The sequence below is a fragment of the Rattus norvegicus genome, chromosome 14, assembly GCF_021556685.1.
Source record: "Rattus norvegicus strain SHRSP/BbbUtx chromosome 14, alternate assembly SHRSP_T2T, whole genome shotgun sequence".
Taxonomy (NCBI): Eukaryota; Metazoa; Chordata; class Mammalia; order Rodentia; family Muridae; genus Rattus; species Rattus norvegicus.
In genome coordinates this window covers 100,522,501-100,540,049 of record NC_141547.1, presented here as the reverse complement: position 1 = coordinate 100,540,049, position 17,549 = coordinate 100,522,501, and the positions used below count along the sequence as shown (strand labels likewise).

Genomic DNA, 17,549 nt, shown 5'->3' with positions numbered 1-17,549 from the left:
TAGAGCTTTCCTTCGTTGTTCTGAATTAAATAGAGAATCACATTAAGGCTTAAGTAACATGGGCTTAACTACATAGATGGAAACCGACATCTGGTTTTCTAATTGCTGCATAGGGAAGAATGATCCATTTGCACGGCTTCTTGAAACTAGTGATATGGCTAAAGAAGTGTCCAGTTAGCATGGCTCAGTACTGGTTCAGCCCCCACATGTCAGACAGGTCCCCCGTGGCAGATGGTCTTGGGTTTTAACAGGGTGTTAGCACTGACTCCAGTGCAGGTCAGCGCACATAGTGCAGTGTTTCTTCACGTCTGCACTGAGCAGTGTGGTTGCCACCTGTAGATTATCTCCTGGTTTACAGGGCTCCGTCTCCCTGAGAACCCTTTGTGCTGTCATGTGCTCTAACGTATCCAGGAAACAAAATCTTCCCCTCACGTTCTACTTTTACTTGTAATTTGATGGTCAGCGACTCTTCCTTAATTTCGTTAACATTTCGGAATAAATAAGATAATTTTCTTTGAAAAAACACTTGGGTGATGAGGTGACCCCCTAGTAAAGGTGCCTGCTGCCAGCCCCCTAGATACACACAGCACCCACACAGCAGCTGTGCACCCTCCCACCCCACCTCCATACACACACAAATAATATTTATTTTATATACATATGTGTATCTTTAAACAAACACTCCCCCCTCTTCGTGTACAATCATACTACATGATTAATGGCGGCAGAAGTTAACCTGTATAACATGACAAAAATTTTACCTCCTATTATAAGAAACCTGGTTTGTTTTAAAGCACAATTAGTATGCATAAACTGAATGGCTAGTGAAGCAAAACACCAGCAGGACTTTCCTCACAAGGGAGCAAATCAATTTTTGCAGGTCTGTAAAAAGAACTCAACACAAAAGGTATTTCCCTGTGGCACCCGCTCCTAACCAGTGTGTCAGCATCTTATGCAATTAGGAAATGCTTAGACCACCGCCGTGCATTTCCTGATGGGCCGCTATTGATGTCTGTCCGTCAAGCAGTCAGGACACACAAGGAAGAAAATGACTTTAATTTCCCTAAAACATGTAAAAGAACGGACAAGTCTATACGTGCACACCAACTGAGCCACCTGTCCAGCAGATATTTTGAAAAACCTGTATTATAAAGTATCATTCTGTGGAAATCGAGTAGGTCTTAATAGCACAATTTATTTTTCATTTTCTTTCTTCACATGTTAAAGCTACAGGAAGACTACCGATTAAATTCAAAGGCAGAAATTTACTATAAAAGCACGGAAGTTCTTTTGATTAAATAACTTCCTAACATTTCTTTGTAGACAAACATTAAATTGTCCTCCTAAATGCAAGTTGTTGTCAAGAGTAGAAATTTTTAACATCTAAATGCAGTCGTGTATCCGTAAAGCCCTTCCTTTCTGGGACTCTGAGTGCTTCCTAGTGACACAGCGCTGTCTCGGGTTAGTTCAGGACAGTAGTAATTAATTGTAAATTGAGAAACAGCTCTGGTTCTTCAAAACTAGAAAAACCTGATGTGCCACCGTCGTTTAAAGGCTAACAAAGTACTACAGTACGACCTCACAACCTCTGCTGCCTTGCCGTATCCAAGACAGTCCGTCCTCATTATGAAAATCAACCCCAAGTCATACTAAAAATGTTTCTGTGCCTCTAAGATGAGATAATCTTTGCTTCCTTTTGTACCCCACAGTACAGAACTAAGTACAGACTTAGTTCTTTGGGCTGGGCTAGCAGTGCTTCTTCACTGTAATTACGTGACCATGGAAGGGGCAGGCAGGGATGGGAACACAGGAGAGGTGTTAGTCCAACAGGTCCATGTACCCCAATCCTTATCTTAAAGAATCCTCTAAGATTCTTGTTGAACTCACATTCTTGCTTGTTTTGTGCTTGTAGATGACTATGTTGTGCAGTAAGGTTTTCTTTTCCTCCTTTTTAATCATTTTTTTTCTTGAAATTTTATTCTTTTCCTGTGGTATAGTGTCAGTAATTTTATGTGTTCTACAGTAACAACAAGCTTTAAGATTTTGCTCTCTTTAAAATAGATGACCAAGCTGTTCAGTTTATCATTTGTTTGTCCTGCTTCCCTTTGAAGGCTTACGATGGATTTGCCAGCATTGGAATTTCCCGCTTACTGGAACCTTCTGACATGGTGTTATTAGCAATCCCGGACAAACTGACGGTTATGACTTACCTCTATCAAATAAGGGCACATTTTAGCGGTCAAGAACTGAACGTGGTTCAGATAGAAGAAAACAGCAGTAAGAGCACCTATAAAGTTGGCAATTATGAAACAGACACGAACAGTTCTGTGGATCAAGAGAAATTCTATGCGGAGCTCAGCGATCTGAAGCCTGCATCGCAGCAGCCTGCCAGTGGGGCCGTGGACCTCCTGTCGCAGGATGACTCTGTGTTTGTTACTGACAGTGGGGTGGGAGAGTCAGAAAGTGAGCGCCAGACCCCAGATGACCACCTTAGTCCAAGCACGGCCTCCCCTTACTGCCGCAGGACTAAAAGTGACACGGAGCCGCAAAAGTCCCAGCAGAGCTCCGGGAGGACGTCAGGGTCCGATGACCCTGGGTTAAGTTCTAGTACTGATTCAGCTCAAGCACTGATTTTGTTAGGCAAGAAGAGACTACCAAAAGCTGAGGACTTAGAATTAAGGGACTTATATGTCAGCGGCAAAAAGAAGGATGTGTCTCTACCCTCAACCTATGAGCAAAAGCTTCAGCCTGTAAATCCCAGGAGTGATGTGGAACAAGAGAAAATAGAGAATTCCAGATCTTTGGAATGCAGATTGGACGGTGAACTGGCTATCCAAAAGCCAAGGTTATCCCCCCCTTCCAAACTGGGATATTCATATAACAGAGACACAGACTTCACAAACAAACCGTGTGCTTCTCTGAGGCAGATAGAGTCTGACCCAGATGCAGACAAGAGCACTTTAAATCACGCAGACCATGCCAGTAAACCAGTCCAGGTAAGTGGGCCGCAGTGTGTGCTGGGTAGGTGTCTAATGAGTGGTTATGCTTTGTATTCGTTCTGTTAGAACACTTGACGATGTCGTACGTGAATAGAAGCAAAGTCTTACTTATCATAAAGATACATGAGATCTATACCTGCGATGTGTTTAAAGTTTGAAATGCAGTGTTGTAAGCCCAACTTCAAGGTTGAAGGATGAGGAATGTCAGCTTTCAAATCAAACTATCATTACGAGGGATGGAGAAACGGCTCGTCAGTTAAGAGCGTTTACCTCTCTCCCAGAGGACCGGCACCTACTTGTACGTAGTATGCGTGGTGGCTCATAGCCACCTGTAACTCTGGCCTCCGGGAGTCCTACACCTTTCTCTAGCCTCCGCAGAGATATTGCATTTATGTTATATGCATATACTCATACACTGACAGATAGACAGACAGACATGCCATTATTTATAATGCTCATTTTGACTGTCAAAGGAGCTTAAGATGGCCCATGTAGCCCCCTTCTCAGGACTCTGATGCAGGAGGACATGAATTCAAAGTGAGCATCATTCTAAATTGTCTATGCCAAATTGTGGACTTTGCATTCAGAATAGTGACCTTACATATTTTAGTTGCAATAGAAATGGCAGTCAGCTGTGTCGTTCCTTAGTTCTTATTTTCACTGTCTCCAAGGCATTCTGAGGCAGGAGGATCTGGAGCTCGATGCCCTCCTGGGCTAGAGAGCAAATTCCAGGCTAGTGTGAGCTAAGTAATGAGACCCTGCTTTGAAAAAACCAAAACAGACATTCTAGTGACACCTGTATTTCTTCCCACGAGGGACTATAACAAACATCATGTTGAACTCTTACCCCTGAAATTTCTAGTATTGATTCTCTGGTACTGTCAGTTATAAGGTGTGTGTGTGTGTGTGTGTGTGTGATTGGTTTTAAGTAGAACAACAAAAACTGCCAATAAAATTATGACACCCTCTTTTCCTTTTTAATTTTCATTTTGTGTGCAGTCTGTATATGCATATGTGGGTGTCTTTACTTGTGTTAGTAAGGATGTGAACTTGGGGCTCAACTCCTCTGGGCTGACAGGCCAGTGGGCTACAGGATTAGCCTGTGTCAGTCACCTGGGGCCTCACAGACAGGCACAGGTTTCCCATAGCTGCTAAGATGCTGCTGGGGTCTGACTGGGTGCTCGGTCAGTAAAGTGGCTGACTCAGCCACCCCCGGCCAACACACTCTTTGTATTAGGAATTTTCCCCTTACGTTTATTGCAGGCCCCCTTTGAGAGATGAGCTAGATCTTCATCTCTCAGCCCACCCCTTCTTCCTGTCTCTTTTAGACAGAGACTTGTGTACCTCAGACTGTCCTCCAGCTCACTACACAGATCCTCCTATTCGCTTCCTGAGTGCCAGGATCGGAGCCATGAGCCACTATCTCCAGTGTGTGTGGGATGGGTATTAAGACAGACTTCAGGCATGGAAGGCAAGCATTCTACCAGCTACATTCAGAACATTTACATGGTCACTTAAAAAGAGAATTTTAAAGCAAACTACACTAAATGAGACTTCTTTTTTCTTTTTTTTTCGGAGCTGGGGACCGAACTCAGGGCCTTGCGCTTGCTAGGCAAGCGCTCTACCACTGAGCTAAATCCCCAACCCCTAAATGAGACTTCTTTAACCTTTATAAACCAACTTTTTGAGTCACTCTGGTTTGAAATTGTTGATAGTGCTTCCAACCCCCAGAATAGTCTCTGTCCACTAACGCATGGCCGTTCTGAAGTGGGCCTCAGCCTTTGAATGCAGCTCAGAACAGGAGGTCTGGCCCAGTGTGCTGGAGGCCCTGGGGTCAGTCTCTAGTGTTGGAAAACCAACCAGTCATCAACTGGGGAGCACAGAAGCTCTTCAGAGCCCTTCGCAGTGACACCCAAAGGCAAACCAAGTTCACTCTGTGATTCCGATAGTACCCAGACCAAAGACAAGCATTGGGAAACCCCGCTGCTCTTGTTAAGTTTGTCATTGTAGGTCACACTCATGCATACACACACACACACACACACACACACACACACACACACACACACACAGATACACACACTCATAGGCGTGAGCACAGACCACTTCAGGAATTAGTTCTCTCCAGCGAGGGCTTCAGGCTCAAATTCGGGTCATGGGGCTTAAAAGCAGGTAATTCTATTAATGAGCCATCTTGAAGGCCTTTTGTTGCTTTTTTTTCATAATGAAATGGAAAATGCCAGTTTTTATTTGCTGAATGACAGCTGCAGAATTTGATGAACCTTAGTTCTACCCAACACAGATTATTCTTATGAACTATATTTTGAAGCAAATGTATTTAAAGATAGAAATTGATCAACCATTAAAAGAGAAGTAATCTAAGAACATGAATTCTCATTTTGAATTTCCCCCCCATTAATTAGCAGTGTCATCTATTAACTGGCATTTTAAACCATCAGTTTTCAACAGAGGTTAAATGAACTAATATCTGTTAACCCTTTAACTCTAAAATTTAATTCTCCTAAGAGGCCATCTGCACAGTCCGTGTGCTACACATAATGGTGAGAGCATTGCGTGTGCTGTTCGTTGGCCCCGCTTTGTACTCACTGGAAAAGCCAGGTGTGTTAGCTAGTTCATGCCTGTAGCCCCTCACTCGCTCGCTAAGGAGGCAGCGGAAGGAGGTGCTGCCATGAGCTCCCAGCTAGCCTGAGCTGCACAAGACCATGATGAAGAAAGGAAGGAACAACAGAAGGAATTCTGCTCAGGATAAAGGGAATGATGTAATGGTCTGTCAAATCTTCCAGAAGAGGATGTTATGTCAGAATTTGTTGATGATTACTCTTTCTTAGTACTTAGTAAGCTAGCATGAGTCGTGTGAGTGCTAGCTCACAGGAGCTACAACAACTTAATATGGACTTACAGACATACCACTTCCGTCTCTAGTGCATATGATGACAATCATGTAGCTTTCCTGTGACTTCTGTAAACTGTCCATTCCATGAGAAGGTAGGGCTCACCAAGTTGCTTGCAGTTCTGTGATAAACTTGAAAGCTATCCTAACTCTGACACCCTCCTCCTTACGTTCAGATGCCTCTTTGGCTTTGATCATAACAGCACTGAAACCCCATAGCTCACGTGTACAGCAGTCAGGCAGCTGAAGGGCATTTTTAGCAGTGAGTCTCAAGTTCCCTTGCAATGTTTATGTTGGGGCTGAGGAGGAAGCGTGAACTCTTGAGTCCGGATTCACAAGGCTCACAAAGCTGAGTGAGAGTGTGTATCTGTCGCCCTGTGCCTCTGGCCTCCACATGTGTACTGTGTACACACACACACACACACACACACACACACATACACACACACACACTATTTTTTAGCCAGGCTCAGAAGCTGAGTCAAGAGAATTAGTTGAACTCTTTTGTGGGGGAAGAAAAGCTAGATGGGTGGCATGTGTCTCTGTCAATTACAGGTTCTCTGGACAAGACTCTTACCTCAAAATAAAATTTAATATGGCTGGAAGGTAGCTCAGTGGTACCAAGTTCCACCCCGTGTACCCACCAAACCCAGTGTGTTATTCCCTTCAGAAATTTTACCTAAGAAAATGATTCAAGTATGTATCAAGATGTTCATAAAAGCATTTATGATAGGGAAAAACTTACTAACACCCTATATGTCTGGTAAAATGAGGTCTTGGGTATCTGTATAGTAGATCGCATGGCATCCTGTTAAGAATCATGTTTCCAGGGGCTGGGGATTTAGCTCAGTGGTAGAGCGCTTACCTAGGAAGCACAAGGCCCTGGGTTCGGTCCCCAGCTCCGAAAAAAAGAAAAAAAAGAATCATGTTTCCAGGAGAAGTACTTGAGGTAATCAGGAAATATTCCCTTGCAATGAAGTATGAAGTGAAGAAGTGCTGAGGGCGGTGCAAGCAGTACAGAAGGCTGGTAAGGCTACACAGTAATGATCTCTCGGTGCCATAACTACTAACTTACTGTTACTTTACTTGCATTTGTTTTCTAAAATCCCTACAATAAATATGAAGTACATACATTTTGAATTAGAAACAAAGTGTTTATGTGCTTTTAAGACCAAAACACAACTTGCAGTGTTTACATGGCGGCGTGAAGTCATGGACTGTAGGATCCAGACCCAGTGGGGTCGTCCAGCAGGTCAGTTGTTTTATTGTAAGATAGGGAAATTGAGTTAAAATACAGTAATATGGGGCTGGAGACGTGACTAGGTGGTCGAGAGCACTCCTTGCTCTTCAAAAGGACGCAGGTTCAGTTCCCAGCACCCACATAACAGCTCACAACAGTCTGACTGTAGTTGCAGGGGATCTGACAACATCACATCAGTGTACATAAAATAAAAATAAATCATTTAGATGTGTATATAGTACTATTTAATCTTTATCTTGTCTGACTCTGCTAATGCCTCTTGTATTCCTCTCTCACACTGCCATTGTGCAAGCTGGCCTACTCTCATGCCCATTCACCCACGAGTACACAGCCGTAGGGAGACCAAGTCATTCTAAAGTTCTTAAACTAATGCGAATGTCATGCTTCTGATTAATACCACTGTTTAAGAACTGGCTTCCATTTCTGGCCAATATTCGTTCTCCAAAAACACATCATAAGATTACTCATTAACACATAATGGTTTTCAACTCTGCTAAGATTGCTTCATTGTAAAGGGAATGATCAATGGAGAAGTTTTGCAGGTTCTGTTCACAGAGTATGACAGCAGTATTCGGTAACCCCAGAGCTCTGCTAATGGAAGCAAGTAGACTCAGAGCTGAAGGCTAACCTGGATTAGCTACAGAAAGAGTTCAAAAAAAGCTCAGACTACACAGTGAGACCTTTGACTACATACATACTGCATGTATGTATGCATGCATACATGCAAGCTTGGGATTTCCTGTAAATACTTGCAAAAGTTTAAAAGAATATTGCCACAGATATTTAAATGTGGGACAGTTTATTAAGTCAAGATAAACAGTTGTCAGTTCTATTAGACTATAAAAATAGAACTGAACTCTCTATTATTATATCTTTGATTGGTGCTTACAAGAAGACCTGAATATATCATCTGATACTGACATGTCTCTTATGAGAATATGTTCACATAAAATCTAATGAGAGTTGCCCTGCTGGTATAAGCCATTGCCATGCAAACCTGATGACCCAAGTCTCATCCCCAGAATCCACAACGGAAGGAGAAAAACAACCCCTAAAGTTGCCCTCTTACATCCACACTATGCATGTGCACACCTTGCACCCATGCACACACTTCATGCACACACACACACAATTAATAATAATAATAATAATAATAATAATAATAAGTAAGTTATAGATGTATATTGAAGTTTCATCCAGTATTAGGGAATAGTTATGTTTATTTTTGTCAAAATTTATATATCCATTCCACAGTTTCTTCTCAACATTCCTGTTACGAGGACTGTGCACCTAACTATTTTAATGTTACCTAACCTTTGACTGCGTTATGTGGTTTGGCTTCTAATTCTGTATCTTTGCTTTTAAGCACCGAATGTTGTCCAGACAAGAGGAGCTGAAAGAAAGAGCGAGAGTTCTGCTTGAGCAAGCAAGAAGAGATGCTGCTTTCAAGGCGGGGAGCAAGCACGGCGGCAGCACAGCCCCTGCGCTCTGCAGCAGGCAGCTAAATGATGTGAGGAGCACGGGTCGCAGGAATAGCACAGGGTTCTCAGTGGTCACAGTGGTGATGGGCGAAGGGGGGCAGTGGGACCAGCCACTCTCCATAGGCTGTAGACTGCGGGTCCACGATCACTTACTCAGCTGACGGGTCCATTCAGTGGGACCAGCCACACCGTTATCACTGCTACGCAGTGCTGTTAGCTGCCTCTGAGGAACAGTGTGGCTCTGGAATAGACAGTATATGCTGTAAATACCTGGTTTGTTCATTTACATCTTATGACTGACTATATTCTATTTAAGATCTCTCTCCATAGGATTTTGTTAGAAGCAATAGTTTTTTCTTTTTTTTTCTTTTTTTTTTTTTTTTTTTTCGGAGCTGGGGACCGAACCCAGGGCCTTGCGCTTGCTAGGCAAGCGCTCTACCACAGAGCTACATCCCCAACCCCAGAAGCAATAGTTTTTAACATCTTATTATCTGCAGTGTGTATTTTACATGACTCCATGGAGATATTCTACTTCCCAGAGAGCAAGACAGAAGCTGATAGGCATTCAGAGTTTTGTAAGGTATTCTGGTCAGTAAATGGTGACCAGGGATTTGAACCCTAACGTAAACCTCTGTCCTCATGTTGTCACGTTGTCTCCGTGTCTCAGTTCTGTACAGTGCTTTGTGGGTAATACTGAACATCCAACAGTAGACATCTTCCAGAACGGCACAGGGTGAAACTTCTCACTGAAAACTGCAATGACCTCACATAAAAATCAGATTCTATTTCAAGTCACGTGGATGCCAGTTCATTGATCTCCAACCTAGGGTCATGTTTCTAAATTTTAGGTCTTCACGAAATAAGAAGATATAAAATAAGTTTACTTGGCCATTATTGTTAACAAAAGCGAGACTAGAACATATGAAATTCACTATACTTGATGGATTTGTGTGTAAGTGTGAAACTTTTTTTTAATTCATTGATCCGTGTGCTTCCTGGACCTTAGTCACAAATATTTTTTAACTACATATCATGGTCACAAAAGTTTGAAAAATACTAAGTTGAAATGACATAACGCCTCATGGTGTAATCCCAGTACTGAGGAAGAGGTAGAGACAAGAGGCGTATTTGCCAGTCTGGGCTACATACTGCAGGGAGACCCTTGTCTCAATTAAATAGAGACAGACGGATGGACAGACAGATGGACAAACAGACAGACAAGAAATAAAGAAAAACACTAATTTTGAGAACTGTTCTAAAGAAAAACATGTAGACTTTATATTATTTTTCTCGGTGCTTAATTATCTGTTATAACGTCAATTTATAGACCCTGTTATTTGCCAGACAGATTTGTTGTGTATCTGAAGCAAGTTTGTTTCTTTGTGAACATCTTGTTCTGGTGAGAAGAGAGATGGTAACCACAGGGCATGAGAGCTGTGTGTCGTAGCAGAAATGAAGAGGGAGGCCCAGGACTCGAAAGCTGAGGGCTGAACTAAGCTTAGGCTGCTGAAGGAGCCACTCCAGGGATGAACCATGGCAGGAAAGGGTTTGTGTTGATACCGTATCCATGGAAATCTCTCAGGTACTAAACACTGAGCAATCAGTTTCTAATTATCTAAATATAATGTAGAAAATGAGTAAATTAAAAATATACTGATTGATTTTAAATTCAAAATACTTAATATATACATTATCTGTCTACCCGCTCTGCCTTCCGAGTGCCGGGACTAAAGACATGTACCGTAATGACTGGCTTCATAGTCCTTACGTTGTGCTATGCAAAAACTAGACAAAATTTTATGTGCATCAACAAGGAATGAATAAACATGATCCGTTCAGAGTAGAATGCAGTTTGAGCATCCCTAGTGTGAAAGCCCAAACTCCCAAATGCATCAAAACGCAAAGCGCACACCCCGCCCTGAGACGTGGGAGACTCGGTACGTACTGCTTGGTGACACAGAGTGTCAGCTCCCGAGATCTGCAGGAACACAGCGGATAACAGATGTTCCCAGCACCTGTACCTGTGCTGTGCACACACATCTGGAACTGGGGCCCAGAAGCTGTCACTGAGCCAGAGGGGGACCAGCTTAGTGGTGGGTGAGCCAACTCCCAGGGATGGGAAGTAATAATGTGAAACTTCACTTGGTTGATATGTAAGTGTTGAAACTTATCCATACTAGATGTGTTACTATGTAAAAAAGTACGTAACGAATGAAAGCAGGCTAGGAAAGGAAGACACCCTGAAAGCTGCAGAGGAGGAAAGGAAGACACCCTGAAAGCTGCAGAGGAGCACTCATTCTAGTTTATTTTACTGTAACAGAAACGCTGCAGTAGAAGAAAATTGCATTAGGAAAGACACATCATCTTATTTTCTAAGTGTAATCTATAGGTCCAGTGCAGATCCTTGAAACTTCCTCATTTTCCTAACTGAAGCTCTATCCATGTTGACTAATGCCTTCCTATCCCCCTCTCTTTAGCTCCTGGCAGCCATTATTCAACTCTTTGACATGATAGGGTTAACTTTTCAGTACCTCACATAAGTGGAATCACCTAGTATTTCTGACTGGTGTCTGTTCACTCGCTTGATGGGATCCTGATAGGTCCCTGACTGACACTGAACTTACTGTATAGACCACACTGGCCTTGAGCTCCCAGACACCCTCCTGCCTCTACTGGGAGTGCTGTAATTACAGGTGGTGTGCACCACCATGCCCGGCCCCATTTTCACTCTTTGGGATTTCCGGATAGTCTGGGGTCGGTCTCTGCTCAGTTGTTAAGGCGTCTGCGTACTGTTAAAGCAGCCATACTGTTTCATTCTGCATCCACAGCGCTGCCAGTGTCTTCATTGTCTGTTGATCTGGTTTGGGGTTTTATTCAAACATGGTGTGTTCTCCAGGGTGGCCTTGAACTCTTCATCTTCATGCCTCTGTGTGCTGAAATCACAGGCCTGCGACCACTCTGGCCTCAAGCTTCTGTTGTGCAACAGTGGGAGGTGCTAGGTCTGTGGGGTTTTCATCTGAATTTTTCTCATGGTTACTGATACTGCTCTTTTCACTGGTATATTATTTTCTTTGGACAAGTAAACTACCCATTAGAGTTCTCCCAGATTTTTATTCAAATCAAAAGTTTGGGTTTTTTGTTCTTGTTTCTTGGTTTGTAGCTATTGATGCTATATAGCTTGGACATTAACACCTTACTAAATCCGTGGTTTGCAGATATTTTCTCCTGTTCTATCCATGTCAGCTTACATTCCTTTGCTTATACCCTTTACTGTGCCTTACGATTCCGTCTCAAAGTCACTTTTACCAGACTGTATCAGCCTGGACGGTCACACGGGGAGGAGAGAAGGTGCACACCCACGATTAAGTTGGAAGCATGAGTTCAGTGTCTCAGAGCATGTGGCATAGAAGATCCTGTGGCAGTACCTCCTTTTCTCTGTCAAAAGTTCAGGTTCAGTTGAAAACGCTCTTCTCCTCTGTATTTCTCTGGCGCTCGTGTCTCAGGTGCCCAGGCCCACGACAGTGGGTAGAGCAGTTTGCAGTCGGTGTGTCTGCAGGACTATTGCTAGTGTTCTGACACCCGGTAGTGCGTAAGACGAAGAATGGAAAGCACGCGGGTGTGTCCAGTTTCATAAATACGAAGCTTAGACCTGGCTGTTCCCTTTATATGAAACTTGATACAGGATTGACACATTTTCAAGGACAAAGTATATTTAAAAATTTGGTCATTTCCCCTTGTTTCTGAGAAGCTCTTATACAAAGGTGTGCTGTCCGTCAGCGCTCTCCGCGGTTTGGAAACCCGCGGACACAGGAGGACACAGAAAGTGAAAGTGGGCTGTCCAGACAGGAAACAGGTTCTGTCTCTGGTTCTGTTTTGCTGTTTGTAAAAGTTTGAGATAAAAATTTCCCGCTTGACACTGAAATTGATAGGAAAGAGGGACCAGAGAGCCATGGCTGCCAGAGCATTCCCAGCATGCTCTACAGAGTCAGCAACTCCATTTTAAAAGACTTTTGTTAAATAAAACAAGGCCTCATCCACCCACCTTCAGATGTCTAGAGTTTTCTTCTGGTGAAACGATGTTTGTTGTTTTTACTCTAACTTTACTCTACCTTTATTTGTAGAAGTCTTTCTCTTTTAAGACATTGCTGTCTACCTTACCCTGTGTATAATGTGTGGTAGTTACCAAAAGTCAGCTTGCTGGGCTGGAAGAACGTGCGTGCTACTCACTGCATCCTCAGACTATGTGAGGAGCCCCACGAGGAGTCACGCACTCAGTACATAGGCTGGTATCTAACAATGGCCTTGAATCTTGGAGAAATAGATACTAAGCTTAAGGTCTTGAAGAGTTTACAGAAAACCTTTAATCCCAGCACTTGGGAGGTGGAGGCAAGTAGATCTCTGTTGGTTCAAGGGCAGCCTGGTCTACAGAGTGAGTTCAAGACAGCCAGAGGGAGACCCAGCTGAGAGTGGTCAGGTGTTGCTAAAGAACTTTGTGGAACTTTGTGTTGCCTAGGAGACCATTGGTTGAGACTCTGTAACAATGTACTTCCCTCTGTACTTTGTTCCTGTACAGCTGAGAGCCTTTCAGTGATGAACATGAATAGAACTATAATTCTTGCTGGAGTACATAGCCCATGGGATAATGTCCCTGCGGTCTGCACAGATAAACCACTTATTTAGACTTTATCCGAGGTCTAGACTGAGGGTAAAGGTTTACTGGCAAGTCAAAGGGGTTAAAGCTAAGGACTAAAGGAAGCAAAGTTGTACTTTTTAGGATATTTAGGATTGTAAAATATAAAGAGAAAAGCATTTTAAATAGCGATTTGAAGACACAAAGCCTTAGAACCCTCTGGTCGCATCACCTTCCCTCAGAGAATAAATCCCAGCTCTTTTCTCAGTCCTTAAGGCCCCTACAGTCCTGCTCCTCTCCTGGCCTCATCTTCTGTCTGCAGTTCTCAGTGCAGCTTCACGTTGCATCTGGAGTTACCGCATTCTTGTGTTCTTGTGTCAAGCGTTTGCTATTTCTCCTTCCTGAGTCTCTTGCTACTGTCCTCTTCCGTATTTACGAGAAGCGCACTAGTCTACTCTGTTGAGCTCTGCACCACTTAAGCACAAGGACTCAGTGCCTAGTGCCCTGTGTTTGGTAAGTGTAATAGATAGTTGACAGTTAAAGCTGGAGTTTTAGCTAAAGATCGTTCCTTCCCTCTTTGTATTTGTACTTAGACCACAGAAGCCCTTGCAGTCCCCGTGGGTCTGCGGTGCTGGGGTCCTTGACATGGCTGTGCTGTGCTCATACCAGTCAGCTTCACTCAGGAAGTCATCCCTTCCCCCACACATCTGGCTTTTTCATGTTTGGGGACTTGTACTAGAATTCAGCTACCAAGTCTGCCCTGAATCCCAGCATTCTACTGGACATTTTCATGGCTACTCAAGCTATGTGCTTCAAGTCTGGGGAGCAAATTCTAAGTCACGGAACACAGCCTGGTGGTCGTACCTGCCTGATTCCACATGAACAGACTAGTTCAGTTATTCTCAGGAGACAACGGGATGAGTAAACACCACTCAGGCTTTTTAGGAAGAAAACAACTAAGGAGGAAGCTTCTTTAAAAGACAAAGCAGGATTGAGGAGACACAAAGCAGGCCTTGCTTCTGCAGAGGACCCTGCTTCAGTTCCCAGTACCCTCAAGGAGCCCTCAACCATCTGTCATTCCAGTTTTAAGGGATCCAAATAACTCTTACAGACTCCGCAGCTGCTAGACTAGGCACATGACATGTTGCTATACATGTATACAGACAAAACCCTCATACTTACAACGTCTTTTTGTAAGTGTAAATTTTCTAAGACTTATTTTATACTTCATAAAATAAGTAACAGAAATGGATTCTGGCCCTCTTCTAAAGCAGACTTGGCGTTTCCTCCATTATTTAGTATCTCAGGACAATGACACCATTATACACAGTAGAAGACTGGCTCTCTCCTTAGCAGCTGGGAGAACCAGCCCGTAGCCTAGTCAGTCCTGGAAGGTTTGCAGTGTTTACCTTCAAATGTTTGCAGGATTGTTTGAACCGAAAGGAAACTATATTTCATAAAAGATTTTAGTTTGATCAGTCCTTCAAGATTTACTAATTTTAAAAATACACTATTTTGTTGTACTGGACTTAGAAATAAACCCATGTGACTTATGAAGGAGAATGCAAACTCTTTTGCATGTTAAACCTTAATGATTCTTCTTATTTTAATTATGTGCTTGTGTGTGTGATCACGTGTGTGTACAGTTGTCTGTGGAGTCCAGAAGAGGGCATCTGATGCCCTGGAGTCAACCCAAACCCCAAACTCCCCTCTCCTGCCAGAGCAGTGGGCACTCTACCCACTGAAGCGCCTCTCCGTCCCCCAACTTAAACCTTTGAAATGCATCTTGTCGTCATGAGGGTGGGTTAATCAGTCTTGTGCTTTCGATGTTTGTTGGAAAACTATTCATTTAAACAGAACTTGTTGTATATAGTAGATTTAAATTAGCCTAGTGACTATTTTCCAGATAATAAAAGATGGAATAATCATCCACTTGGTAAAAAAAAGAAATCATATCATTTTGTAAAAGCAGCTGGAGCAGTGATTAAGAGAATTTGTTGGTGTTGCTGAGAACCCAGGTTTGATCCCAGCACCCACACAGGAGTTCACATCCATTTCTAACCCCCTCCTGAAGAGCTGACGCCTTCTCTGACCTCCATGGGCTGCAGGCAAGTGTGCGGTGTACAGATGCAGGTAGAATAGTCATATCCATAAACTAAGATGAAATTAATCTAAATTTTTTATCATTTTCATAAAAACCTGAATAGCCTTTTTGTAATTTGTATGTATAGCCACACATATAGATATAATATATAAATGTTATACTTAGTAACCTCTGTTGATCAAAGTTTTAAAATTAAATTCATATGAAAACTTATTTTTCTTAATTGCACTTGTTATTATCTCTACTAGGGAGAGATAGATTAACACTATTCTGTAATTTAAATGATTAAGGGCATGATTTTCAGTTTCTATAAAAAGAAATCTAAAACCTTAAAAAAAAAGAGTACTTTATCTTTAGAGATATTTTATTCTCCATTTGAACTAGAATATGCCTAGGGCACCAAGATGAAAATATCTTTTGTATTTTACTTCAACACAGTCATCAAAAGCTCAACTGTACATAATCCATCTCAGAGCCGCAAGACACATTAGGCGATGTCTAACCTTTCTACAGTTGTGCTTTAGTGAAGACCAGTGATGTGCTCCTGGGTCCCACATAAATATCTGTACAAGGTGACGGTTTTCATTCTCTGTGATTTAAATAATACCTTATCTGTCCTGTCTAAATATAAGTTGGTTTGAAGTCTGCATTTCTAACAATAGTTACTAGAATTCTTAGAAAACATATTGTTAGCCTGCTGGCGTATCTCTAGGGTCACACAAAACCCAGCATTGTTGAGGGGGAAACCCCTAAGCACCTTTCCTATTGTGTCCCTATAAGCCCCTAGATTTAAAAATCCTATTTGCTCAAGAATATCATGAGCATAAAAGCTAGACCTAGATGTCTCAGTATCGGGGACACTCTTTTATTACCACTGTTAATGACCACGAGCGTTTCCCACGTGGCTGTTCAGGGTTGTGTTGATATCCCAGGATGATAACACTGTTGCTAAGACATATTTCATACCACCTATCCTGTCCCTGCTCAGCATGCACCAGAGTAGAGTTTAAATCTTCATTCATTTCATTCCTTAATGTTTCCTTTGTTCTCCTTATCGTGTTCTGCCTTTCCCAAGGATATATGCTTTGAATGAAGTCGCATATGCATCACTAATTGTGTGCTATTGTATTTACAGTTCCTAGTGGTGGCACTGTGAAGCTACTCATGCCTCTGCTTCCCTTGATGTAAAATCGTCTGAGTGTCTTTGATAGCAGTGAAACAGTATTAATTGTTTTGTACATTTCTTGGTCACTCTTCTTAGGTGGTCTTCATAATCTATTAGAACTTTCAGCCAGATTTTTGTAATGTCATGCCTCCAGCCGTGATTAAATTGGTAATTAATGAATAGTTTTTGGCAATGTGAACCACATCCTGTTAATTTTCTCTTTTGAGTTTTTAGAAGTTGTCTTCTATGTCAGAAATCAGTGCACCACCTTACTATGGCCCCTTGGCATGAAACCACAATGACTTGATTTTTGCAGCCATTAGTAGATCAGAGCAGTAATTTCACAGTATTTTGGTCAAGGCAATTATAGTACCCAAAACTGAGTAAATGTGAAAATTCATGAAAGAGGTCCAGAAATACCAGGTGAGCTTCCTTGTGTGCACTGGGACGTTATGATTAGTTTAATTGGCCCTTGTTTGATTTTAGCCGCATAGTCTATCTGTGCCACAGCAGTGTGGGGACTTTATATTTGATGGTCTCTGACCTCCTTTGACATGGTCAGTGCAAAATGAGCCCTTTGAAACAGCCCCATTCCCAAAAGAGGTTTGAATAGCATTTAAAAATTAACCGTAGAAAAGAAAGTTGTCTGATTAGTTTCCTGATTCTCTTATCTCATAAAAGCCTAGTAAGTCTATTTCTGTGACTCTGTTTACTTAGCGAATGTGTGCAACTATATTTTAACTATTAGTTTTGAGATGTTATTGATGAAGACTCTCTCTGATATTGTACGAGGACCTTGCAGTGCCTTAATGAGAATTCAGTTGAATTGAGGCTTTCCTTGCCATCTTAGAGTAGATGAAAGTATTCACTTCCTAACGGGCTGCTTATGTATACATTAGCCTGAAGTCATGCCTGCTACAGGACTTAGAAGGTAAAGAATCTCCTGCCTGTTGGCTTCTGGAGGGATTGTCTGGGTCATCTCTTCTGGTCACCTTTAG

At 42.4% G+C, this 17,549-nt stretch overlaps 1 protein-coding gene across 23 annotated transcripts in view; it reads left to right on the top strand.

The window, feature by feature from the left end:
- The window catches only part of Ehbp1 (EH domain binding protein 1), a 253,134-nt gene that overhangs the window by 164,435 nt on the left and 71,150 nt on the right, over positions 1-17,549 (top strand). For all 23 annotated transcript variants that reach the window (NM_001305130.1, XM_087583553.1, XM_087583548.1 and 20 more), the window contains 2 exon segments: positions 2,112-2,996; positions 8,538-8,681. In NM_001305130.1, the coding sequence (NP_001292059.1) occupies positions 2,112-2,996; positions 8,538-8,681 (1,029 nt within the window).